General features: G+C 48.3%; 2 protein-coding genes and 2 long non-coding RNA genes across 30 annotated transcripts in view; 2 read left to right on the forward strand and 2 right to left on the reverse strand.

Moving 5' to 3' along the window:
- Nucleotides 1–16,526, forward strand: part of PTK2 (protein tyrosine kinase 2) — a 200,993-nt gene extending 184,467 nt beyond the window's left edge. For 11 of the 27 annotated variants that reach the window (XM_062626924.1, XM_062626925.1, XM_062626905.1 and 8 more), the window contains 7 exons: nt 6,240–6,302; nt 8,748–8,787; nt 9,400–9,506; nt 12,317–12,325; nt 13,667–13,822; nt 14,372–14,452; nt 15,295–16,526. In XM_062626924.1, the coding sequence (XP_062482908.1) occupies nt 6,240–6,302; nt 8,748–8,787; nt 9,400–9,506; nt 12,317–12,325; nt 13,667–13,822; nt 14,372–14,452; nt 15,295–15,507 (669 nt within the window). In that variant the 3' untranslated portion in view covers nt 15,508–16,526. Of the gene's footprint in view, nt 1–6,239; nt 6,303–8,747; nt 8,788–9,399; nt 9,507–12,316; nt 12,483–13,666; nt 13,823–14,371; nt 14,453–15,294 lie in introns of those variants that run through there. The other 16 variants (XM_062626907.1, XM_062626909.1, XM_062626914.1 and 13 more) reach the window with 4 other exon arrangements.
- LOC134167856 (uncharacterized) lies at nt 15,527–17,004 on the reverse strand. The gene is made up of 2 exons (XR_009966304.1): nt 16,729–17,004; nt 15,527–16,689 (listed from the first exon to the last, which is right to left on the reverse strand). It is a non-coding gene; the product is annotated as an uncharacterized LOC134167856 (long non-coding RNA).
- A 722-nt stretch (nt 17,005–17,726) lies between these two features.
- RPLP1 (ribosomal protein lateral stalk subunit P1) lies at nt 17,727–19,555 on the reverse strand. Its single transcript, XM_062626899.1, has 4 exons — nt 19,390–19,555; nt 19,229–19,303; nt 18,897–19,017; nt 17,727–17,847 (listed from the first exon to the last, which is right to left on the reverse strand). Exons 1-4 carry the CDS (start codon nt 19,459–19,461, stop codon nt 17,768–17,770), a joined length of 348 nt encoding a protein of 115 aa, XP_062482883.1. The 5' UTR covers nt 19,462–19,555; the 3' UTR covers nt 17,727–17,767.
- Nucleotides 19,556–20,393: 838 nt separating this feature from the next.
- LOC134167832 (uncharacterized) lies at nt 20,394–25,758 on the forward strand. Its single transcript, XR_009966298.1, has 2 exons — nt 20,394–23,046; nt 25,007–25,758. It is a non-coding gene; the product is annotated as an uncharacterized LOC134167832 (long non-coding RNA).
- Nucleotides 25,759–26,743: the final 985 nt, after the last annotated feature.

The raw sequence follows: 26,743 nt of genomic DNA on the forward strand, positions 1-26,743 counted from the left end.
AGCCCACAGCAGGATGTGTGTCAGAGGAATCTTTGGTTTATAGATGGGTGTTTCTTGGGTAAGAAATGTGGTTTTCTAGGTTTAGCCCTGAAGAAATCGAGATGGTGAGAAAGTCTTTGTTGGAGGACTTGCAGATCTCCTGAAGGATATCCACAGTCTATACCTGAGAGTGCAGACACAGGTCCGGTATAGAAATAATCCATACATGACAGGCACATGCTCCTTACCCTGTCCTCTAAGGAGTGACAAGTGACATTTCTTCCCTTGGGAGAAGGGTCTTCCCTAATTTCACTGCAGGTGATGTAGGGAAGAGAAGCATCGATGTCATGTCTCTTGCTTTGAGACGGCTTCCTGCTCTAACCCCTTAGCTTGTGATTAAATAGTTTGCCCAAGTCTGGGTCTCCCTTGCCTGCTATAGGCAGGTTTCAGAATATTTTTCCTTTTGAGCACAAAGAACAATGGAGAGGGAAGAGCCAGGCTTTAATTTCTAACTTCTGTGACCATACAGTGGAGGGTTCTCAGCTCAAACTGGCTGCTTGCAAAACCAGCTCTATTGACGCGGTACTCCTGCAGTACATCTCACTCCTGCCATGTAAGAATTGGACTCACAGGGGAGCAACTACAAATCGTGTAATGTCAGACACTGCAACAAGAAGAAAAATCCTCAGTGGGGTTTCTGTTAGTACAGTTCTTGTAACACCAGCTTGCTCATGGCTTGGTTGCTGCTTCTACAGGGAAGAAATACAACTCAAAGCCTGTTAGTATGTGTATAAACAGCAACTAATGCTGTATGCTAGAAGAGACACCCCAGATGAAGAATTAAATTGCAGTGGCATTGAAATGGAAATGGGCCAGTCTTTGGGGAGGTTGTTATCTGTGTAAGCAGTTTGCCTGAATCTGGTCCTTTGAGAACACGTAGCTTGATACTTGAAAGGAGGAATTTGGTTTGCAAGCTGCAGCCTTTAGAGAATCCTGAATGCTGGAATTCTGCTGTAAAAAAGAGAAAACAAACAGAATCCTCTTCATGGGAAACTCCTGAATGAAAATAAATCTGTTGTGGAAAAACTGAAGTGTAAAGAAGTGCTCAATTTTAAATTGTACCACTAAATCCATCAGGAGAAATGGGGGGCGGGCACTTTTTCACACTAGTCTGGTAGCCTTAATGGACCCTGGGGCTTTCATGGTCCTGTGATAAAAGTGCTTTGGGTATCAGCATCTCCAAGGAGGAGGACAGAAATAGCTGAATTATTTTTGAGGAAGCTAAAGCTAAAAGCAGTAGACACTGAGCTTAAAGCTTGATGCAGATCACTGATGAATATGGTGTCTGTTCAGGCTTATGAAGGTGGAGGGGTGCGACGGTTCCAGTACAAACATGTCACATCAAACAAGTGGAAGTCTGATTGGCCTTCTGTGTAAGGAGTCTTGCTGTCTGCAGTGTTATGTGCTTCAGTCTCCTGGGCTGAGGTTTTCACTCATTTATATCCTGAGACATTTGAATACCTTCTTGCACTGTTACATACAGGCAATAGCACAAGAAATTCATGAAGTCTCATTCTGCACTTTCTCATGAGCTATTTTTTGATCATACCCCAAAAAAATGAAACTGATGAAGATTAATCAAGATTTTACTTGTGCATAATGGCATATAGAAGCAGAATGGACAACCTCCATCACCAGAAGCAGAGCTCCACAGTCATGAATGGTTTCTACTGCTGGCATTTGCAGCTCACTGCACCTAAAAGACAGGCTGAGAGAGATGGAGTTGTTCAGCCTGGAGAAGAGAAGGTTTCAGGGAGCCCTTACAGGAGCCCTCCTGAACCTAAACAGGATTACAAGAAAACTGAGAGGGTTTTTTTACAAGGACATGCAGGGATAGGACAAGTTGGAGAATGACTTAAAACTGACAGAGGGGAGACTGAGATGAGCTCTTAGGCAGAAGTTGTTCCCTGTGAGGGTGCTGAGGTGCTGGCACAGGGTGCCCAGAGAAGCTGTGGCTGCCCCATCCCTGGCAGTGTTCAAGGCCAGGCTGGACACAGGGGCTTGGAGCAAGCTGCTCTAGTGGAAGGTGTCCCTGCCCGTGGCAGGGGACTGGAGTGGCATGAGCTTTGGGGTCCCTTCCAACCCAAACCGTTCTATGATTCAGCCCATTACCCTGCAGTCTGGCGTGCATGCTGTGATACTTGCACTTATGTCCAGCACTAGCTGTCCTCTGTGGTCTTTGTTCACACACAAAATCAGCCCATAATAATCAAATAACTCCGTTAGAGCCACAGTGTGTGTATCTCAGTCTTCCAGCCCTGACTTTTTGTGTACAGAATTCATTTAAAAGCAAATACCTTAATTCATTGACTTAAAACAATTTCAGATGCCTCCCTGTGAATGCTTTCAGTTGTGGGTTTGGACAGAATCACCTGTAACCCCAGGCACGAAGCCAGTGGTGATGATGCCACAAGAGCCTCCTGAACCAGTAGTGAGTTAGTTTGCTTTGCAGACGTTGTAGGGAAAGAAGCTATCATCCTGTATCTTTTCAGGGGGATCTTTGAAGTTCAGCTCTAGAGTGAAGTGAGTGATTTTATGCTGTGACTTTTGGCACTGTCACTAACTAGCTCTGAACACTGCAGAACTCTTCTGTTTAATTACCTGCTTCCTCATTCATATTTAGTTTCCAGTTTGAACCTTTTTTTGTGGCCTTCTTGCTGTTATGTGGCATGATTTTTAATCACGTAGAATAAAGAGATATATATGATATATATAGTAACTCCTTAGCAGACCAAACAGTGTTGTCCTGAGAAATGTATAGTCCTTTCCTGTGATAAGTTAAGAAGAAATAACTCACATAGTTTCCTTATCGGGTTTGGGGCTGGGTTTTTTGCTGAAATTCCCACATAGTTGTGGTTTTGCCCTCTTCTGACACTGAGAACTGCAATTCAAATGGAATGGATGGGAACTGCTGCTAAAATAAGGATTCGGTTTTTAGCCTGAGAAAATCCCACCAAGACATTATAATCTGGCATGGCCTGGGAATGCTGAGACTTACATGTTCTTTTATTAGTGAGTAACCAGTAATAGTGGAACTAAAGTAGATGATGTTCCAGTTTGTCAACACAGGCATCCTGTCTGAAAAGTCCTCTACACGGTTCCAGAGATTTCAGATGGAAGACTTTTTATTAAGGAAAAATCCATTGACTTTTGAAGGATTTTGATTTTCTGCAAGATTGTAACAAAATATAGTGCCTCCCTTAAGTATGTATCTGTAATGAATATAGCAAGCCAAGTTGGACAGAGTCTTGGGCTGCATGGTCTAGTGTGAGGTGTCCCTGCCCATGGCAGGGGGTTGGAACTGGATGATCTTCAGGTCCTTTCCAACCCGAACCATTCTGTGATTCTATGAAGCAGAAAAGACTTTGTTTAAACTTTGATTTTAGTTTACTACAGTTGGCACTTCCGCAATAAACATGCTTTAGTTTTATGCTTGAGAAGACCCACTGTAGCAGGAGCATGAAACTCACTGGGAGATGGTTTGTCATCAGTTGGCCACTGTTTAGCTTCAGCCTGGACAAGAGAGAGCTCTGGGAAGATGCTGTAAAATGGTGTGTAAAGTATGGAACAGGTCAGAACAGTCTTTTATGGATTGATCTAGACAGTGTTGCATTATGCACATCTGAAGGACCTCACTATTAAAAGTTCAACACTCTGTTGCTGTTTAATGGCAGCATGAGGGGCTGGAGTTAAAGCTCTCCACCTTAGAAGCATAAGAATTGCTGCTACATAAGACTTTAAAATACACTGGGAGTTTGATCATAGATCTCTCCTTACTTTTAAGATGCCAATACGCAGATCACCAAGATGCAGGTGGGTTGTGCAGCTGTGCAGTGGACCCTCTGGTTTGCCATTACCCATTGGCACTTGGTGTCTTTGTTTTCAGATCAGGGTCTTGGAGAGCCTGGGCAACACCATCACCGTCCATGGCTTCGGTTGCCTGGGGGTGGTGATCAGCAGGGCTCCTTATGTTGGTTTGCAGTGTGTGCAGCAAGTGTGTGTAAAGTTAATAATGCTCATTTTAGTCATATTTTATGTGTATTTACAACCTTTCCGTGAAACAATGCTTAGACTGTAGGTGGGTGCTTGTATCCTGTATGGGATGTCCTGAAGTCTACTCCTGTGCTGCACAGCTGCTGCTGTGGGTGAGTTGAGTAGTTGTGATGTGAGGTTGTAGAATTGGGTGTTTGGAGAGTTTAGATGCTGAAAGGGAGGGCCTTAGTAAGACAGGGAGGGCCTTAGTAAGACAGGGAGGGCAGGAGATGGATATTGTGCCTGTTAATTTAACTTCTGCCTTATAATACAGAAAAACTGTGGTTTGGAATAGTGCATGGTCTTGTGCTTCTGAATCTTTACAATGCTCAGTATTTTGTTATCTTTGGAGTCTGCTTTAGGTGCGTTTCTGGAGTAATGAGTTATTGAAAGTGCAGAGAGGATCCAAACCCCATGTGATTAAATAGTCTTTGGTTATTTCCAGAGACTTTGGGCACTTCCCTGACCAGAAGCGTACATGAAACAAAGGCAAATTGTGAACACCAGTGTAACAGAAATTGAGTAAGTTGTATGCTTAGATGAACAAGGGTAGTTGTTTGTTTCAGCTTAAAAACGTAAGAATCATGACTTACTTTGGATATCTAATGAAGTATCTCACAAACCCATATCAAGTGAGACTTTAAGCGTAAAAAATCCATCATAATAAAGGAAATCCAATGGAAATTAATCAGTGGTAGGTTTCATCATAAGATTTGTCACAAATTCCTGGCAAAACACTGGGAAAGCTCCTGCTTGTGTCTGCTTCAGTTCTCCCTGTTTAAGGTGGGGCTCAATATTTCCCTGTCTCCTATGATTTGTCTGTTTTTCAGCTGCAGGTTCTTTCAGGCAGTGACTGTCTCTGGCTGTGCCTCAGTCAGTGGAGGGCTGAATGAAAATCCAAAGTATAAACCCTTCTGACAGGCCACAGCACAACTGGACTGGTTTTAATGATAAAAGAGCAATATTAGTTCATCTTTGCGAGTGCCATCTGCCCTGCTGGCTGTTTAGACTCGTTTAGCAGGTTGTGCCTTTAGTGCTTCTAGAAGGAAAGAGGGAGAAGGATCTAGAGTAGTTGTAAAGAAGAAGCAGATATATTTGTCCCAAAACTGACCCTGAGAGAACATGGGGTGAGTTTAGTCACAGTATTTACACATCGACATTTCCCTACATAGAAGATGTTCGTTCTCATGCTGTGTGTGTTCATTTATTACACATACAGACATATGAAGGAAGTTGTATTTACACTGATGGAGATCTGGAATGAACCCATTCTCATTAACTCCTCATCCAGTCTCATAGAATAGCGACTTAAAGACTCAGATAAATCCTCTTTGCATTTATGTGCCAGAATTGGTGTGCTTAGAAAACCTGGGTCTTCAGATCATCGCTAACCTGTGTTTCACATTCACTCTTCCTTTGTCTTTCCATGTAATCAGTGTTGTCCTCAAAGAATAAATATACCTGGATTCAAGGCCAGGCTGGACAGAGCCTTGGGTGACACGGTTTAGTGGGAGGGTGGGGGGTTGGAACTGGATGATCTTAAGGTCCTTTCCAACCCTAACTCTTCTATGAGTCTATGATATGCTGGGAAGAGGAGGAAAATGACCAGGTTCTGTGTGTCTCACTTAAAACAGATCAAAGAAAAATTCGCTTGCTCCTTGTATCAGGAGGACACTGCATTTGGATGTCTTCGTTAGCTTTCTGTATCCAAATGCAGTGTTTAAAGCGCTCCAGTAATTGGCCCCATTTGCAGCTTGGCGAGGGAGCCAAGTCCATATAAGCCATCCTCAGTCAGGAAGCGGGAATTAATGCGCGGTGTTTCTCATCCCGTGGTTGCAGTTCTGCTGTTGGGAAGCAGATCATTTCTAAACCCACTTTTGGCTGCCTTTGAGAGAACCCAAATGCAGGATTTCCAGTGTTGTGGTAGGGAAATGGTACTGTCACTGTTTCCAACCAGCATTTCCTGGGGATGGGTGGCTGAGGAGCAGCTGAGGAGGCTGCCAGGAGCAGTTGCAGCAGCGGGGGTGCATAGACTGGGATGAAATAACATCTGTGTTTGTCAGTGTCAGCTTTTAACAGCATTTCCCTGTCCTTACAATGCTTTGGAGTCTCAATTACATGAATCAGTTCAGCAAAGCATGGAGTGAAACCTTGACCCTTTGTTTTAGAAACCCGACGTGCGGCTTTCCAGAAGCAGCATCGACCGAGAGGACGGAGGTCTCCAGGGCCCAGTAAGTATGTGTGGGATCCTCTCATCTCCCACCTCCTTCTCCAGTTTCCTGGTGGAACGTGTACCCTGTCTTGATGGTGGCAGGTGATTTAAAGCTCGTGCTCAGTGTTTCCGCTATCATTGCATGGTTCTGCAGTATTCCAAGAGTCCCAGTTTTGGTGGGAGCAGCAGCCATGGCAAACTTGTACATGCAGCAGTTTGGGGAATTTGGGGTTTGTTGGGGCTTTTTCCCCTCAAAGCTGCTGTTGAAATGAATATTAAATGGATTTTTCAGTGTTCACATGCTGCAGACCTGGGCCTTTTCCTTAAAACTGGGGATAATTTTCTGGAAGTTTTGTCAGCAGGAATAAAATAACTTCTGCAGTTGTTTAAATATCCAAAGGGTTTTCTTACAGGGAATGTAAATGTTGCTGTTGTATTACCCAGCAGTCTGTTTGGGGTAGATGATCCGCTATGAAACAAATGGAATAACCCCCGTAGCCATTCATTTATTGGCAGACAACAGCTGTGGAATTCTTTCTGACTGGCTTCCCTCCTGTCTAAGTAAAGCTATCTCTGCAGTTGTTAAACTGCCATTGGAATCTCTGCATCACACAGATAGAAAAGAGGAAGGGGGGGGGAGTTAGGCATGGGACTGTTATTGATAGAAACCTGATGCTTCATCCACTGTTTGTCTTCAGGGGTCACCTTTAAGTAGTGTAATAGTTAAATTCACTTCCCTGCTTCAGTTGGGGTGTGATTGTAAGCTCCTGGTCTGGCTTCAGTACTTCACTGCTGAAGAATTTAGGGACTCTTCCTGCACTTGCAGCCAAAGCACAGTCATGAATGAGTGTGTTAATGACACACTGCAGCGTGGTCTCCAGACACATCCATGCCTGGAAGAGGCTTTGTTGGAGGCAGAACCATGTTAGTTATTGTTCTGTCTTTGCTATTGCTGCATCTTTATACAAGAGCCAGGAAAGTATCACTGCATTTAGTGCTGCTCATGAGGATGCTTTGAGGTAACGTGAGGTTTTGAAGCCGTGTCAGGGGTTTGGTAGGGTGCAGGTCAGTGGCACTGGGTTTAAAGTACTGCTTGCAGCCAGCTGCTTTCTCTGGCTACTGCTGGATTTCAGCACGACTGCCTAGGGTTAGAATTAAGGTTCCAACACCCAGATGCCAAACTGCTTGTAGGGGAAGTCCTGTCTTCCCGGAGGAGGTAGTTCAATATCAACCCCCATTTGAAAGAGTGTGAAGAAAACACTTACTGATCATTGACAAAATGAGTTATAAAAGAGACTTCTAATCTGTGGTACCTGCATTTCTAGTTCCAGAATTTGACTTTGCATTTTTATAGCTCTTAATACACGCAGAACCTCATTCTGACTGATTTCATTTGCAGTGGGAAATGTCTTGTGCTTCTGACTCACAGAAGTTTGGATTGCTCATTGAGAGGGTGAGAAATAGTGGTTATTTCTAGGAGAAGTGGGATTAAATAATTGCCCAGTGTTGCACATAGATTTCTGTGACAAGGACAGAATCTGGTGCACAGAGGTCGTTTACATCTTCCCACAAAGTGACTTCATGGTTGAGTAGTTGCGGTACTTGGAGGAGTGTAGAGCAGGAAGCACAGCAGCTCTGATTCCTGCTCTGGAGCAAGTGCCTGTAGTTCAGGGGCACTGGGTGGGAGATGCAGTAACACATGAGCCTGTTCTTGGATGTGATGATACAAATGCTAAATTGCCACACACGTTTTATTAGTCCCTAACTGCTGTGCATGTGGCTGTATATGTAACTGTGCACATCGACATTCACTTCAAATGTGCCGCTTTCTGAAAGCAAAGATTCAGGAATTGTTTCAGAGGAATTTTACTCTCCTTCCTCTCTCCTCCCCGTTCTTTTCCCCAGGGTTATCAGGTTGGAAATACTCAGGTTAACAGCACAAGTCAGTTAATGACACGACTGATGGTGCTGGCAGGAAGCAGATGGATTTTCCAGCTATAGAGGGCAGGTGTAGGACAGTGTGGATGTGGGTTTCAGAGGCTCCTGGTGACAGCAGAAGAGTTCCAGGACTTTGGATCTTTGGTTTCTACCCCTGGTTTCTGAAAGTGAAATCTGATTTGAAGTCTGCAGTTACAGACCTGCACTAGGCAGGGGGAAGATGCTGCTTTATTTCTGGTCATCACATTTCTGCTGTAAAGCTTTAAGTTGACAGGACATGATCTGCCCCTCAACCTTCTCTTCTGCAAGCTGAGCACACCAAGTGAACTCAGCCCCTCCGCTAAGTCTTGTTATTAAAGCCCTCTTTAGGTACTGGAAGCTGCTGTAAGGTCTCTCCAGAGCCTTCTCCAGATAGGGTTTTATATTTCACTGTTGGGAAATGGGCTGCTTGCAGTGTTTGAGATGATGCTGATGGAAGTTATGAGCACCACAATAACTGATCTAAATGTGTATTTTTACTTTACAGGCTGGTAACCAGCACATATATCAGCCCGTGGGTAAACCAGGTAAGCAGTAAGTTCCTACACTGTCATCTTGAATCCTTGATCACAAGTCTTGTAGCAGCAGCAGTGAGCAAAGGTTCATGCCAGTATCTTCATACTAGGGGTGGATTCATTTCCAGGTAACTGCACGTAGGTGTTTTGATGCACAAAGTGTTTGGTCTCCAGAGATGCAGTCACCAAAGCCAAGAAGTGTTCAGATCAACAGGCGGGGAGTGTCTGGAGGAAGCTGAATCACTGTGTAGGACTCCACCATGTGGGGAGTTCAGACATGTCAGACAAAAGTAGACACCTACATTTGGGGTTCTGAGTGTCAGAATGAATCACAGCCAGGATTCCTGCCATGAAGAGGTCTGATTTCCCCAGACATAGACGTGTGTGGTACGAAGGGGTGAGTACCAGTCATCTCTGGGGTAGGTGTACTGAGATGAGCAGCACTCACCCCACAAAGGGAGTTCTGAAGTGTCTTTTGATACCTGTAAGACACATACAGATGTGCACCTCCTCTGCTAGTGCAGTAAGGGAAGAGTAACTGCCTTTGTAGTGCTGACAGACCAGAGCTCTGCAGGTGCATCTGATGTGTTGCTCCTCTAAAATGCCTCTTGTTGCATTAACCAGATCACGCAGCTCCGCCAAAGAAACCTCCTCGCCCTGGAGCCCCCGGGCACTTGGGCAGCCTCGCCAGCCTCAACAGCCCCGTGGACAGCTACAACGAAGGGGTGAAGGTACGTCCCTCGGTGCCACGTGAAACGCACTTCAGGAGAGCAAACGTTGCCCTGTGAGGCAGCTCAGTGCTCCTGAAGCAGAGGCTGGGACTGAAGTGACTAAACCCACCCTGTAAATGTTGTCATGGGGCAAACATGCACTGGCCGCTCTCCAGGGAGGTGGGGAGGTACTGGTAGGGTCCTGTCCTCCCGTGCTGTGATTCAGCATCGTCCTCACTAGAACTTTTCCCAGGTGAGCTTATGAGCCGATGAGACTTCCCACAGGGACTCGGCTTCCCTGCTCAGCAGCTTTGTTACGCAGGAAGCAGCACAGCCAAGGGTTCCCAGTTACTTGGTTGTACCAAAGCCTTCTGTCCTTGGTTACAGAGAAGTGAGACGTGTCTGAGCGCTGGTGCTCAAAAACCCCCTGCTGCAGCACCAGGGCTCCTAAAACCCTGTCAGCTCTGGAGAACAGGGGTAGAGGGGAAATGGGTTGTCTGACCTGTGATGGAGATACTTACTAATGTGTCATTTCATCTCCACTGAATAGGCAGTAAAGCCAGAAATGAAACTTTACAGTTTTCTAGCAGAGAGATGCTGCCCCCTCTGTTCATAGAATCATAGAATCCCGCCCTGGTTTGGGTGTGAAGGGACCTTAAAGCTCATCCAGTTCCAACCCCCTGCCACGTCCAGGGACACCTTCCAACAGAGCAGGTTGCTCCAAGCCCTTGTGTCCAACCTGGCCTTGAACACTGCCAGGGATGGGGCAGCCACAGCTTCTCTGGGCACCCTGTGCCAGTGTCCCGTCAGCCCCCTTGTTGCAGTTGGTGTCAATGGAACTGCTCCTTAGCGTGTCCATCACTTTTAAAGTCGTACCTCTAGGTGCTGTTCCATCCTTTGGGACTCTGTTACCTTCCTAATCCAGAGGAAACAAACATGAGTGATCTCAGGACCTCCCGAGAGGATCCAGTGGAGCTATTTCTGATGCTGGCAGTTCCCAGCAGCCAGTTATAATGGTGGTTGGGAATTGTCAGCGTAACAGGAATGCAGCTGATCAATACAATGCAGCTGGACCATCAGCAGCACCCGGGGAGGTGATGTGTTTGTGTCCCAGCTATTGCCCAAGAGGAAAAAGATGGGGTCTGCATTAGAGCCCAGGCTTCTGCAGGTAGATCGGGGCAATCCCTGCTGTAATAATACAGCTCCCCATGGAAGGAGAACCTAATCTAAACCCTGCCAAGCCTGTAGTAAAGAGCAGGAATATATTTAGGGATCAGCGGTGGTGGATTTGAGCAGGATTATTTATTACCACTTGGTGCCAGTGCTTTTCAAGGAGCCAAGCCTCAGAAAATGTCAGCAGTCAGTAAGAGAGGTGTCACTGAGGTTGGTGTCTCTCAAATTGCCTTCCTAAATGCTGATACTGGAGCATGAAAAATGTTCTCTGAAAGGCATCACTTTGACAGCAAACAAACCTGAGCAGCCAAAGCCATCAGCAGTAACAAGTGATGAGATGTGTGTGCTGCATAGCTGCTGTGGTAGGGAAAAAGGCCTGATTCTGGTTTTCCTGTTGAGAGATTCCTGAAATGGGGTTGCTTTATTGCCCCTTGAATCAGACAGCCCATCGTTTCTGGTGGCGTTATAGCTTTGTTAACGCCTGCAGTCCTAAACGTGCTTCAGGGGCTCGTTTCAGACTCCCTGTTCTGTTACAGCCATTGCTGATTCCCACTCCAGCCCCCCTTTTCTGCAGAGTACAAATGAGAGGACTGGAACCTCTTGTCTTCAGGAGCCTTTAGGGCATGTACAGGGAATACCTGGGTTTGTGTTATTAAGTCACCATGTCCACACAAGGGAACTCCTGACTTCACAGTCTGCAGAGCAATGGTGGTGTGTTGGGTATGAACAAGGAAGAAAATGGAGTGCTAAGGAACACAAATGTCCATAGTCTTGGAATGTTGGGGCCTGGCTGTAGGAATTGAGTTGGGTGTAAATCCATCTAGAATGGGTTCTTGGTAGTTTTTAACCATAACTGTGGTCAGTCATCGTGAACAAGAGCTGCACAGTGAGATGCCCACGTGGCTCCTATCATGGCTTTTCTGAAGGAAAAAGGTTTGGGAAGATCCTAGAGCCATCAAATGGTTTGGGCTGGAAGGGACCCCAAAGCTCATCCAGTTCCAACCCCTGCCATGGGCAGGGACACCTTCCACTAGAGCAGGTTGCTCCAAGCCCCTGTGTCCAACCTGGCCTTGAACACTGCCAGGGATGGGGCAGCCACAGCTTCTCTGGGCACCCTGTGCCAGCGCCTCAGCACCCTCATAGTAAAGAATTTCTCATAGTAAAGGACTAAAGAAGATGAATACAACATTCTTTGATAGCTGTTGAGGACTGGGTCGCTTGTATAAAGGCACTAGGGTTGCACAGGATGTGTTGTTTCCCCCCACTGCCAAGGCCCTCTACTCCATTCACCACTTTGCTGCTCACCAGACTGGCTTGCTCCTGCCAAGCTTTGCATGATCTCTTCCCCACGTGTTCAGTGCAAAGCCAGCATGGGTGCATGGCAACTCCTTCCACTTTGAACGCGGGTGCACAGCAGGTCACGAGCACACGGTGCTTCCGTAACAAATGGACCAAGAGCTAACATGAGCGATAGCGTTGAGGATGCGTTTCTGCTGCAGGCTTTTTAACTGGTCTCTGATTGCTACACATGGTTTGGGTTTGGTTTGGTTGGTTTTGGTTTGGTTTTTTTCCTGCTGAATTTTATTAATATTGTTTTTCTTTTTTCCCTTCTTTTGGTAAATTTCTTTAACCTCCCCCCACATTCTGCTCAACCATAGCCATGGAGGGTAAGCAGCGCGCGAGCGTGTGTGTACGTGCCCTATCCCAAAGTGTCTCTGCATGTGACTTTGCCAATGACTGTTTTAACTCCTCGATTGCTGAAACCAATGAGAATCACAGCCTTTCACTGGTGATTGGGGCCATTACAGGGCTCTCCTTCCTAAGGTATATTGGGATCAGTAATACACTAAGATTGAACCTCTGTAATAATTGTCAGTACCCACTTTGTAAATGCCATGACATGGAACCACCATGCACTGAGTCCTGCGCTCCTGCCTTAGGCAAGGTTTCATCCATATATGTTATAGTTTCATCAGGGTAGCATCTCAGGTGCTTCCAGTGAAACAGCTCTGTAGTTAGGGCCACTTGGGGTGGATCTCACACCACCAGGGTGGATGGGCACTGTGGGACCAGTAAAAGAAGCAATTAATTCTTTAACGTTCTGCTCCCACCAAGCACTTGCTTGAGCAGCTCCAAGTGGTGAAGAGCTGAAGGGAACTGGGGTGCTCATGGTTTTCTAAGGGAAGTTTTCTGTCTCTTTTCTGGCCCAGGATTATTTTGGTCTGTGTTGGATTTAACTCCAGACAGATCTGACTCAGTGGGAGCTCTGCATAAGAACTACAGCATTTTTAACCTGTCGAGGTGTTTTTCTGATCTATTGGAAGCAAACTGTATGAAACCATTTGGTGTTTCCCAGCTGTGCTGGTGACACCAGCTTTGTTAACCTGCTGGGAATTTTCACTGAGAGAACAATCATACGCACTGCGATACTCTCTCTGTACTGTATCATTATGTTAACTGTGCCCTGATGTTGTTCTGGAGCACAAAACATCCTGGAGCAAGGAGCCTCATACCTGTTGCCTTAGCAGTGGAACTGTCCATCAGTAGTGAATCATAGCATCATAGCATGGTTTGGGTTGGAAGGGACCCCAAAGCTCATCCAGCTCCAACCCCTGCCACGGGCAGGGACACCTTCCACTAGAGCAGCTTGCTCCAAGCCCCTGTGTCCAACCTGGCCTTGAACACTGCCAGGGATGGGGCAGCCACAGCTTCTCTGGGCAGCCTGGTTACCCCTTAAACAGGTCAAGTGCTTTGCGCTCCTTGTTCCTCAAATTACTTTGATTGTTCAGGGAAGTCCTGGTAGAAGTCCCCCAGTGTCATTCCAAAGATGACGTTCAGTCAGAACTAAAGGAATCTTCCTTCAGACCCGGGTTCGAGCGCACTCATCCAGTGCAGGAACACAGCGGGATCGGGTGGGGGCTGTTGGGAATGTGAGGCTTTCCCGGTTGGGAAGTTGCTGAGCCCCATCTGCTGGGCACAGGCGGTTGAACATCCCCTTGTGCTTCCAGATCCAGCCGCAGGAGATCAGCCCTCCTCCCACCGCCAACCTGGACCGCTCCAATGACAAAGTGTACGAGAACGTGACCGGGCTGGTGAAGGCCGTCATAGAGATGTCCAGTAAGATCCAGCCCGTGCCGCCGGAGGAGTACGTGCCCATGGTGAAGGTACGGAGGCAATCCCTGAAATCCGTGGTTTGTTTCTCCCCTGGATGAGGTCCTCCAGTGGCTTAGGAGAAACTTCCTGACAGCTGGAAGTAAAAGATCTCTGTGTGCTTATGGGGCTGGAGCTTTTAGTGTTAACGGTACTGTAGGCAGTGGTGCTTCCATTCTCCACCTTGCCTGTGCTTATCCAGGGGCTGTGAGTTGTGCATCATCTTAGAATCGTAGAATCATAGAAGAGTTTGGGTTGGAAAGGACCTTAAGATCATCCAGTTCCACCCCCCCTGCCATGGGCAGGGACACCTCACGCTAAACCATGTCACCCAAGGCTCTGTCCAACCTGGCCTTATCTTCTGTGTTTCTTTCTAATTGGCCCTTTGATGTCTGGTTAATGGGGAAACACAGATTTGAGAGTAGGATTTGAAAGTCTCTCCTCCAGGTTCTAACTCCCTTCTTACCCAGATGAGGAATTCAGTTGCTTCCTGCACTCCTACGGTTCTCTCTTCCCTTCCTTCCCAGTTTTTAAAGTTTATTTCCTTGGTTTTCTTTCCATAGGAGGTGGGTTTGGCACTAAGGACTTTACTGGCAACAGTGGATGAGACGCTCCCAGTGCTCCCTGCAAGTACCCACAGAGAGGTACGTGGGGCTCCTGCTGCTCAGTTAGTACATTGCAAGGGAGCCTCAGCCAGGAGTTACCTGGGCATGGTCTGGCTCTCTCTTCATGCGTGCACACACATTGGGGATCACTGAACTTTCTCAGGGACAACCCACACTAGAGCAGGTTGCTCCAAGCCCCATCCAACCTGGCCTTGAACACTGCCAGGGATGGGGCAGCCACAGCTTCTCTGGGCACTCTGTGCCAGTGCCTCAGCACCCTTACAGGGAAGAACCTCTTCCTTAGATCCAATCTAAACTTCCCTGTTTCAGTTTGAACCCGTTACCCCTTGTCCTGTCACTACAGTCCCTAATGAAGAGTCCATCCCCAGCATCCCTATAGGCCCCCTTCAGATACTGGAAGCTGCTCTGAGGTCTCCACGCAGCCTTCTCTTCTCCAGGCTGAACAGCCCCAACTTTCTCAGCCTGTCTTCACACAGGAGGTGCTCCAGCCCCTGATCATCCTCGTGGCCTCCTCTGGACTTGTTCCAACAGTTCCATGTCCTTTTTATGTTGAGGACACCAGAACTGCACACAATACTCCAGGTGAGGTCTCACAAGAGCAGAGCAGAGGGGCAGGATCACCTCCTTAGACCTGCTGGTCACGCTGCTTTGGATGCAGCCCAGGATACGGTTGGCTTTCTGGGCTGTGAGCACTCCGTGCTCCTGCTTTAGAGCAGCGAGTGCCAGTATTCCATCTGCTGCTCCACATGGTGCCCACAGAAGCAGGCCCAGCTGCAGTGTCAGGGGCTGTGGTGGGAGGGTCACTGCTGCATGGGAGATGCTGATGACAGCTTGCACTCGACTGCCTGTTCTCATTCCAGATCGAGATGGCACAGAAGCTGCTTAACTCGGACTTGGCCGAGCTCATCAACAAGATGAAGCTGGCGCAGCAGTACGTCATGACCAGCCTGCAGCAGGAGTACAAGAAGCAGATGCTGACGGCAGCTCACGCTCTGGCTGTGGATGCCAAAAACCTGCTGGATGTTATTGATCAAGCCAGACTGAAAATGATCAGTCAGTCCAGACCGCACTAAGGCACCGAGGGGAGAGCTCCATCCAGGAATCCCGCTTGCGAAAGGATGGTGTTGGCCTTCCACCAGCAGTGAGGATTAACCCAGCGTCGTCCTGGCTTTCCAGCGCCTCTTGCTTCAAGCAGCCCTGACTGCCCGCTGCTGGTTCTCTCTCATGACAAGTTTAACCATGTTTTCCTCACCAAGCCAAGCTGGGATTCGGGAAGTGGCATTATCAGAGATGAAGTTTGTACAGAGAAGTCCTTGAGAGCTGCGGAGCACAAAGCAGCTCTGCACCCATCGCATGGGCCACGCTTAGCCCAGAGCTGCCACAGGGCTGTTGTGGCCTCGGAGCAGCAGATGGGAGAGATATTGTGAAGAATTCGGGGAAACCTCAGGGCTGAGAATTCTTGCCCACAGTATATGAACTATCCAGACTGGAATTTTTGTATTAGAACACTTACGTCGCAATATGCTAATCACAATTTACAGAGAAAAGAGTTAAAAGCTATATTTTCAAGACTTCAGTCATTTCAAGACGAAACTAAAAGCCCTCTCTTCATCTTCCTGCCTTTTACTTTGATGTGAACGTGTGAAGCCTTCGGTTGGAATTAGCTGTAGAACACGACTGAGAACTTTTTTTTCACCGGAATAACGTGCCAGTTCTTTTGTAGCAATGGTGTTTTCCTTGGAAGTGGAAATGCTGCTTTGTACCAGAGCAATTCAGAGCTGCATTTAGAGGAGTTCTGTAACCATCCATGCCCCCCATTTTGATATAATTTATAAAAGACAGATTAAAGCCATGTTGACTCTTTTAAACCCACTGTAGTTAAACTAACCCATCCTTTTGTCTATCTTGCCTGGGAGGAGTTACAGTAGAGCAGTGTAATTAGATTTTCCTTGGTTTTTTCCAGTTATGCCATCTGTTCTGTTAAAATAAAACCCACACTCCCTTCTTGCTGTTGAGGGATATAAATTATTCTCAGGAAGAATATAATGAACTGTACAGTTACTTTGACCTATTAAAAAGGTGTTACCAGTGATATCGTGTGACTGTGTGCGTGTGCATTGCAAGAAAACACTCTTGAGTTTCCTCCCCTTGCAGTTCATTCCCCACCCTAATCCACCAGCATTTCAGAATTCACTTTTGCAGGACCCAAAGAACAACAATGAGCTTTTGAGGAGGAAATCCAGACTTGTGTTTTCCTGAAAGCAGCTTTACTTCCAGCTGTGGAGTACAGCCACAAGTCAGTATCACCGTCAATGTAAGTGACTTGTAATGACTTGGTGGCACTCCTTTAGACTTCTACAATCAATTGTCCTATGGGGAGGTTTCTTTAGAAGGGCTGGGGAATGGTTGCAGGATTGTTTGGAAGCTCAGTGGGGTTCCAGCAGCAACAGGGAACTAAATTCTTCCAATGGGTGCCTGCATCTTTCAGAACAGAAATGAGCTGCAGCTTTGCTGGAAGCTGGGACACTGCAGAGCACATCACGGTTGGGCCAGATGCGGAACTATCTTCCTACATATATGACTCTGGAGACCTTGGTACACAGCAGGGACATGCTCCTAATGCAGTTTTCATTTCAATACACCTGTGGAAGTCAGCCCTTACCTTGTAAAGTCACTCTGGAAAGTCCTGTTCAGAAGTTAAATAGAGACTTAGGTACTTCTATGTATACAATCTTCCACACCCACCCTTCAAAGCAGAAACACAGAAAACGACACACAACAGCATAGACTCGGTGCCTGGTACTGCGAGGCTCCATCTGCTTTAACTGTACCTACTCATGAACAGCCTCCCAGCTTAGCTGCCAACAAGGATCTTTACCTGAAGAGTACAGCTATCCCTACTTGTTCAGTTCAGCCACTGCCCTGCGCTGTGAAACTCACATAATCCCTGCTGTCCGCAGTCCTTACTGCCCCTCTCTAGGTTACATTACCCAGTACGAGGTGGAAGCTGCACTGCTGCTGAAGCATTAACTGGATATGTCGGAGCTTCATGAGAGGCTGCAGCACCGAAGTCACAGCACTAAACATGATCTCATCCTGTAGCTGCCAAGCTCCCATGCTCCCTGTGACATTCCACACTGCCTTACTCCTCACTGTGCCATGCCTGCACTAGGTACAAAGACAAGGAAAGCTGTAAACCCCCTGATCAACACGTGCCGATGGCAGTTTTGGTACCTGCAGGTAACCTGGCTCCTTCATCCACTCCACATGCATCCACTTTAAGAGACAGAAGTACAATTCAATGTTCTTTATTATGGACAGGTACAAAACTAATTAGTCGAAAAGACCAAAGCCCATGTCATCATCAGATTCCTCTGATTCTTCTTTCTTTTCCTCTTCTTTCTTTTCCTCAGCTAGAAAAAGAGAACAGAATCAGCATTTTCAATGTTATCAGCTCACACAGGTCACATGCATAAAGACTTCACGTGAGACAACTAGCATCAAGAAGCAAAGCCTGGGCAGCCCAGACAAAGTAAGCTAATAACTAAGGAAGCGTTCCCCCTAGTAGGAAAATGGGTTTGTGCCTTCAATATTAATGTCTATCATAACTGAAAAGCTTTAGAGAAGCTCATGATGATAAACAGGACGATGAGCCTTAATTCTGAGGTTATCCTCTACACTGAGTGCAAAGCAGTATGCGCTCACAACCCAGAAAGCCAACCGTATCCTGGGCTGCATTAAAAGGAGCGTGACCAGCAGGTCCAAGGAGGTGATCCTGCCCCTCTGCTCTCCTTTTGTGAGACCTCACTTGGAGTACTGTGTGCAGTTCTGGTGTCCTCAACATAAAAGGACATGGAACTGTTGGAGCAAGTCCAGAGGAGGCCACGAGGATGATCAGGGGCTGGAGCACCTCCCATATGAAGACAGGCTGAGAAAGTTGTGGCTGTTCAGCTTGGAAAAGGCTACGTGGAGACCTCCTAGCAGCCTTCCAGTATCTGAAGGGGGCCTATAGGGATGCTGGGGATGGACTCTTCATTCAGGATTGTAGTGACAGGACAAGGGGTAAAGGGTTAAAACTGAAACGGTAAGTTCAGGTTAGATATAAGGAAGAAGTTCTTTCCTGTGAGGGTGGTGAGGCACTGGAATGGGTTGCCCAGGGAGGTTGTGAATGCTCCATCCCTGGCAGTGTTCAAGGCCAGGTTGGACAGAGCCTTGGGTGACATGGTTTAGTGTGAGGTGTCCCTGCCATGGCAGAGCGTTGGAACTGAATGATCTTAAGGTCCCTTCCAACCTAAACCATTCTGTGATCCTAATTCGAGCCCCTCTCAAGGTGAGGCCGTCGTTAACACCCACGTGCACGCTGCAGAGCACAAACCACACCGAAGCTCCAAGAGGAGGAGCCGAGCAGACTCGGGCTGGCAGCAAAGCGCTTTTTAACCGAGCACTTCCAGGTGCCACTTACCAGGGGCAGCACCGCCCGCCGGCGCAGCGCCTCCCGCGGGAGCAGCCGCGGCTGGAGCACCGCCGCCGCCACCGGCTCCTACGTTACAGATCAAGCTCCCGATGTCGATGTTGGCGAGAGCCTGGGGACAAGCGGCATCAAGAAAGCCCCGTTAACACGGGCCCAACACGGAGGGCGGCTCTGCCGGGTCACGGCATCACAGCGGCGACCGCGACGAAGCAGCAGCACGGCACGGCCCGGCCCAACCCGGTGCTGTTCACACCGGTGAACGCGGCATTTCCAAGGTACCCGTGTCGGGTCTGTGGCCCGCGGCAGCCCCCACAGCCACCCACCTTGGCGAAGAGTCCCGGCCAGAAGGGCTCCACGTTCACCCCGGCCGCCTTGATGAGCGCGTTGATCTTGTCCTCCTGCAACGAGACCGGCGCTCAGCACCCGGCCCGGCCGCGCCGCGGCTGCCGCCATCTTGTGCCGGCGCGGCCGGGCCCGCACTCACCGTGACGGTGACTTCGTCATCGTGGAGGATGAGGGCGGAGTAGATGCAGGCGAGCTCGGAGACGGAGGCCATGGCGGGGCTGGGTGCCAGTCGCCGGGGACGGCCTTAGCTTCAGCTGAAGGACACAGCACCTTGGGCCGCCGCGGAGGAAAGGGGCCGCGCCTCCGTGAGGCAGCTTTATAATGGCGCCCTCAGCCAATCGCAACCCCGGAGGACGAACACGCACCACAGGCGTCAGCGGCGCTGCCCAATCTGGGCGCTGCCCGGGAGAGCTCCTCCAATCGCGGCGTAGAAGGGGCCGAGGGCATGGCGGGAAGGGCGGTGTGGGTTAAGGGGCGCTGCAGCGGCCATGGCGGGGCTGCACTGGGCGGCCATGGGGCTCCCGCTCTGCTTCTGCCCGCCCCGGCCATGCCCCGGCCGTGTCCCGGCCCTGCTGCCCCGGCCCCGCTGCCCCGCCCGGCCCATGGGACAGGCCCGTCCTTTGCCGCGCAGGCAGGCAGGGCGCCCCTTAAACACCGGTGTGCTCACAGGGGTCTGCTTTTACCTCAGCGCCTCAGAGTGGAAACAGCCTCGAGGTGTGTCATCCTTATAGAGGGAGCGAGGGCTGTGAACTGCTTGTGCCCGGGTAGGAGCGATCCCCAGCACAGGCCCAGGCTGGGCAGAGACTGGATTGAGAGCAGCCCTGAAGAGAAGGACCTGGGGGTGTTGGGTGAGGAGAAGCTCCCCATGACCCAGCTTCAGTGCGCTCTTGAGCCCAGAACCCCCCCGTGTGCGGGGCTGCACCCCCAGAGCGTGAGCAGCAGCTGAGGGAGGGGATCCTGCCCCTCTGCTGTGCTCTGGGGAGACCCCCCCGCAGTCCTGATCCAGCTCTGGGGCAGCAGCACAAGAGGGACATGGAGCTGTTGGAGCGAGCCCAGAGGAGGCCATGGAGATGCTGCGAGGGCTGGAGCAGCTCTGCTCTGGAGCCAGGCTGAGAGAGCTGGGCTGGGTCAGCCTGGAGAAGAGAAGGCTCCTGAAGGGGAGACCTTAGAGCAGCTCCAGTGCCTGAAGGGGCTGCAGGAAACCTGGAGAGGGGCTTGGGACAAGGGATGTAGGGACAGGCCAAGGGGAATGGCTTTAACCTGCCAGAGGAGAGACTGAGATGAGCTCTTAGGCAGAAGCCCTTCCCTGTGAGGGTGCTGAGGCGCTGGCACAGGGTGCCCAGAGAAGCTGTGGCTGCCCCATCCCTGGCAGTGTTCAAGGCCAGGTTGGACACAGGGGCTTGGAGCAAGCTGCTCTAGTGGAAGGTGTCCCTGCCTGTGGCAGGGGTTGGAGCTGGATGAGCTTTAAGGTCCCTTCCAACCCAAACCATTCTGGGATTTCATGAAAACAAAAAGAAAATGCAGTAGGGAAGACTCATCAGAGCAAACAGCACAAGTCTGATGATGGAGCAGGATGTTAATGCAGTGAACAGGAGAGGCTGAGACCTGCATGTTGTATGTCGGGCAGTGTCCTAAGAGCTGCCACTAGATACAAAGGAATTCCATTTACCTCGGAGTGCAGAATGGCCAATATTTGTTAATAGTCTCCAAAACAAGCCATTCCTATGTACCACTTACAGCATTTAACAAGTGCTGTTATTTAGGGTGTCAAATAAATGCTTTCTGATCTCCTGTTCTTAACAGAAGTGCATTTGATGGATGCCATTCAGAGCACAGTTCATGTGCTGCAGGGCTTGCCTAGAGTCCTGGGACACAGTGTGTTTAGGCCTTTGAGAAGGCACCTCTAAGCAGGGCTGAATCAGCTGTGGTCTGTCTGTTGCTCTCCCAGTAAATGAAGTCTCCTTCCAGCTGTGTCCAGGTTACAGAATCAGCTGAGTCTAATGCAGCTGAATGAGTCAGGACTGTGCAGTTGTAACTCAGATGGTGAATGGCAGGATTGGCGTGTTCGTCATTCCTTTAGAAAGATGGGTGCTTGCTTTGAAACCATTTTGTCCAAAGGAGCAGGAGAAAATGGTTGTTTTGAGTGAGAAGTGGGCACTTCCCTCAATCAGAACATCTTCCCCAGCAGAACAGCTCTATTTGCTATTCATGTGCAGTCAACCCACTTCCAGGCAAGTTACTTAAAGAGCATTTGTTCAGTGTTGGTGATGCTGCAACGGAGCTGGCCCCGGCTGTAGGGGGTATCCACCAGCAGAAAGCCGTTTCCACTCACCAGTGGCAACCAAGCCAGAGCTCTCACAGAAACATGGACCCATCCAGGTCCTTCATTAGTAACTGATGGCGTTAGTGAGAACAGCTGCGTGAGGTGTCACCAAGACACTCTGCTATGCCTGTTGGCAGAGCTATGGGAGGAAACAGGTTAAAAAGCATCAGGGAGTCTGAGAAAGAGGCTGGCTGTGGAACCATGCTCTGCCCTCCCTGAGGTGGGCACAGTCACCAGGAAAAACCAAGCAAGGTCAAGGGGGTCCTGTGTCCTCTCCCCGCCGAGCAGAAGGCAGTAGCTTAAAGGAAATGAGGGAATAGAGGCAAGTCCATGCTCAGGGTTGCAGGCAAAACTTGTCCTTGCCCACTTCCCTTTCCCAGGTGCCTCTGTACAACAGGTAAGAGGCTCTAGATGTGGAAGGGAAGTCAATTGTTAATGTGGATGAGGGTCCCTCTACACTAGAGGTGTTGCCAAGATCAGAAAGGCTTACCCCTGTATTGTGACAGATACATCAGGAAGGATTATAGCTGTAGGTGATTCTCTTCTGAGAGGAACAGAGGGTCTGAAATGCCACAGACCCTCCTGTGAGGGAAGTGCTGCTTTCCTGGGGCCTGGGTTAAGGCCATCACTAAGAAACCTCCTAGCCTGGTATGGCCCTCAGACTGCTGCCCATTACTGCTCTTCCGTGGGGGTGGCGATGAAGTTGCAATGCACAGACCAAGGGCAATCAAAAGAGACTTCGGGGCCTTGGGAAGGTTGGTAAGGGAATCTGGAGCACTGGTAATTTTTCCTCTGTCCTTCCAGTTGCAGGCAATGACACTGGAAGACACAGACAGACCCAGTCTATTAATACATGGCTCTGTGGCTGGTGTCACAGCCACGGTTTTGGGGCTCCTGAGGTAATAGGAGCTAAGAGAGAAACTGGTGAAACACCTCAAATGAATGATGGTTGTTCCACCAAAAAGGTGACAAGCTGACAGCCCAGCTGAAGTCCCTCTACACCAATGCAGCCAGCATGGGCACCTAAAAGGAGGAACTGGAAGCCATCGTGCTGCTAGAAAGCTTACAACCCAGTTGCCATAACTGGAGCTCAGAGGAACAAATCCCATGACTGGAGTGTGACTGCTGCTGGCTGCAGGCTGTTCAGAAGGGACAGGAGGGGAAGGAGGGGGGGGAAATGTCAAGAAATGGATAGATTGTGAAAGCTGTTTCAAGAATAGACACGAGCAGGTTGCAAAGTTAGGGGTAAGAACAGATACTGAGACAACAACGGAACCTTGTAGCTGGTCTTTACTACAGGCTGCCAGATCGAGGACAGCCTATTGATGTAGCCTTATTCCAGCTACAGGAAGCATCACGCTCGCAAGCTCTCATCCTGCTGGGGGACTTCAGCCACCCCAGTGTCTGCTGGAGAAGTACCATGGTGAGCTGTAGGCAATCCTGGAGTGCATTGAGGATAACTTCTTAAGCCAGGTAATAGCCCTACCAGGAGGGATGTGTTACTGGACCTGTTGGCCACCAATGCAAGTGAGCCCATCGGAAACGTCAGGATTGGAGGCAGCCTGGGCTGCAGTGATCATGCAGTGGTGGAGCTCACAGTCCTGAGGGATGTGGGTCAGATGAAGAGTAATGTCAGGACCCTGAATTTTAGGAATGTAAACTTCCCACTGTTCAAGGAGTTAGTCAGTAGGATCCCCTGGGAAGCTGCCAGCATGGACAAGGGAGCAGAACAGAGCTGGCAGATCCTTAAGGACATTTTCCATAGAGCATAAGAGCTCTTGATCCCCATGTATAAGTAATTAAGGAAGGAAGGCAAGAGACCAGCACGGTTGAGTCAAGACCTGCTAGTTAAACCAAAGGGCAAGAAGGAAATGCACAGGCAATGGAAGCAGGGACAGCTATCCTGGGATGAGTATGGGGATGCTGCGTGGCTGTGTGAGAATAGGGTCAGGAGGCCTTATTTTGGCCTTTCAATATTTAAAGGAGTTTTAAGAAAGATGGGCACAGACTTTTTAGCAGGGCTGGTTGTGATAGGACAAGGGGTGATGGCTTTAAACTAAAAGGGGGGAGATTCACACTAGGTACAAGGAAAACAGATTTTATGATGAGTGCGGTGAAACACTGGAACAGGTTACCCAGAGAGATGGTCCCTGGAAACATCCAAGGTCAGGTTAGATGGGGCTCTAGGCAATGGGATCTAGTTGAAGATGTCCCTGCTCATTGCAGGGGGGACTGGACTGCATGACCTCCAACCCAAACCATTCTTTATGATAAATAATTCAAACTTTGAAGAATAAGCTGGAGTAAAATTAGTGAAGAATTTGCAAAAAGCCTGAAAGCTCAGAATTCTCAAATGCCAATTTGCCATTACCAGCACAGTGTGTACAACAGCCTGCTCCTGTTCTGCTCCTTCAGTAAAATCTGAGGATTTATTAGACCATTACAAGTAAAAACTGAGGTAGGCAAAAGGGACTTGACCTCTTGTATCCATCCCTTCCTTGCAATCAGAAACAACTTGAAGTTTCACTGAATGAAGATGTTGGTTGATGAGAAAATGAACATGAGCCAGCTTCAGTGTGTGCTTGCAGTCCAGAAAGTCAACTGTATCCTGGGCTGCGTCAAAAGGAGCGTGACCAGCAGGTCCAGGGAGGTGCTCCTGCCCCTCTACTCTGCTCTTGTGAGACCTCACCTGGAGTATTGTGTGCAGTTCTGGTGTCCTCAGCATAAAAAGGACATGGAACTGTTGGAACAAGTCCAGAGGAGGCCACGAGGATGATCAGGGGCTGGAGCACCTCCTGTATGAAGACAGGCTGAGAAAGTTGGGGCTGTTCAGCCTGGAGAAGAGAAGGCTGCGTGGAGACCTCAGAGCAGCCTTCCAGTGTCTGAAGGGGGCCTATAGGGATGCTGGGGAGGGACTCTTCATTAGGGACTGTAGTGACAGGACAAGGGGTAACGGGTTAAAACTTAAACAGGGGAAGTTTAGACTGGATATAAGGAGGAAATTCTTTCCTGTTAGAGTGGTGAGGCACTGGAATGGGTTGCCCAGGGCAGTTGTGAATGCTCCATTGCTGGCAGTGTTCAAGGCCAGGTTGGACAGAGCCTTGGGTGATATGATTTAGCATAAGGTGTCCCTGGCCATGGCAGGGGGGTTGGAACTTGATGATCTTCAGGTCCTTTCCAACCCTAACGATTCTATGATTCTATGATTCTATGACTCTGCTTACTGCTGTAGACGATAAATGCAGTGTGCTGCAGCACTTAACTTGTGGGTGCTTAACCCTATTAGTGGGGTCACCAGCTCTGAATTTAAGCATTTACTTAAATGTTTTATACAAGGCACAGGGCAAATGTGTACATTTTTAGTTACTTAAAGTAGCAAATAAATGCATCATTCCGTTAGGATGTAATATGGTGGAGCCTCTGTCATTGTTAGGTGCTTGAGGATGGGATTTCACAAGTGACATGCAGGAGCCTGTCTTGTCTGTCCCTCACTCCAGTGTTGCCACAGCCTCTCTTGCTAAAGAACTCCGAGCTGTGCCAATAGGTCCATGGGGTGACCTGGCTGAAAGCTAGCAACATGGAAAGAGAAGATGCCTTTTCAATCGAATGAACTTCCCAATAAAGGTAGCCTGGGAGGTCAGCAGTGGTGGTGTGCAAGCAAACAACAAAACTGGAGGCTTAATAGAGACCAGTCATAATTTGCTTGTGAAAGAAGGTCATATATAGTATATAACTACATTGCAGCTATCAGGAAGCAGAAACCAGAGCTTCTGTTGTGGTGAAATGAACACATTTGGGGACAGTACACAAGCAGTCGTTTTGCTTGTGGCTCTGAAGAAAGGTGAATGCTGGGGGCCAGCTTTTCATACTCTGCTTTAGTGGTGAAAGTAGGAATGGAAACTTGCATAGGCTCTAACAGAGTGAGGAAGAACACTGGTAACAGTTCTGATAGAACAGTCCTTAAGCTAAAAATGGTTTAAAATACTGATGCACTGTTAAAATATGAAGTATGAAGCCCTACCATTTAAATGTGACATTCATATAAGCTTAGGCTTTGGTTAGTAAAGACATTCATTAAATGAGATTTGCCTACATCCTTGTTTCATGGCTGTCTTGCCGCATCTATTGAGTGACACTGATAAGGCTGCTCTCTAGGGGCTCACAATAAATTATGATGAAACCAAATCACTATGTAGTAAGAAAACTAAAAATTAAACCAATTTTGCTGCTTCCCAAAGCTTTTTGAATCCTACTGTCCCGTATCCAGTCAGGATTGCTGATTGACAAAGCTCAATTCCAAGGCAGACCAAGGCTTAAGGTCTAGATGTTTGCAGTGGTGCGTGCTTTTCACCTCTGATCCTGTAACTGTACTTTGTATTAAACATGTCACTATCCTTTTGCAGCAGAACAGTCTCTATTTGGGGAATCTATAGCAAATAGATGGGGGCTTAAAAAGAACCCTAAAAATGCTTCTATGTATTCTACAGTTCCAGAGTAGTGAGTTATTTCCAGGGTGATGAGTTCCAGGCACTGGATCCGGGAAAATCACAGTTCTGGTTTAGGATGACAACACAATTCTGTTGCTACCAAGGTGTTATACAATAGCACAGGAGTGTTTGTGATAAACAAAACAAGTAACTTGGGTATGAAACATCCCTAAAGGGGGTATTTTACATTTAGAGGATGGTCAGGGGTTGTGGCAGAGACTTGCTGTATGTGCCTGTGCATTACTTAACAGCCAAGAGAGGAAAACATCAGCAATGTGCAGATGAACTTGTTTCAAAGCACTGTTACAGTGGTATGTATGTAAGTGGGGAGGGATTATGTGTGTGTATATATGCTCCATTTAAAGAATTGGAGCTTGCTGTGGTGGGAGTGCCAGTTTCAAAATGTAAAGCAAAATTTTACTATTCATTAATATTCATTAGGAAAGCACTCCATACTAATAATCAGTTCTCTCAGTCATTGTCACACTCTTGCACATTATCAGTCATTAGCGCTACATATGCAAAGCAATCAGCCCTTAACACTTCATCCTAAATGAGCTGTGAGTATATCATCCTACAGAGCTGATGTCTTAGAGTTACAACATTGCTGAGATCATTGGTAGTCATCACAATGGTCAAACTCAAGAGGTGTTCACCAGTTGATACTTTCATTCTCTTTCCCT

Source organism: Pezoporus occidentalis, unplaced genomic scaffold (assembly GCF_034315485.1).
Source record: "Pezoporus occidentalis ecotype Australia unplaced genomic scaffold, CSIRO_AGI_Poc_V1 ctg3, whole genome shotgun sequence".
Classification (NCBI taxonomy): domain Eukaryota; kingdom Metazoa; phylum Chordata; class Aves; order Psittaciformes; family Psittacidae; genus Pezoporus; species Pezoporus occidentalis.

Excerpts from the sequence above, each read along its gene's own strand:
- RPLP1 (XM_062626899.1), bottom strand. The coding sequence starts at position 19,461 with ATGGCCTCCGTCTCCGAGCTCGCCTGCATCTACTCCGCCCTCATCCTC. Across the intron at positions 19,304-19,389 it reads ATGACGAAGTCACCGTCACG|GAGGACAAGATCAACGCGCT; the intron begins GTGAGTGCGGGC and ends GTCTCGTTGCAG. Across the intron at positions 17,848-18,896 it reads GGCGGGCGGTGCTGCCCCTG|CTGAGGAAAAGAAAGAAGAG; the intron begins GTAAGTGGCACC and ends CTCTTTTTCTAG.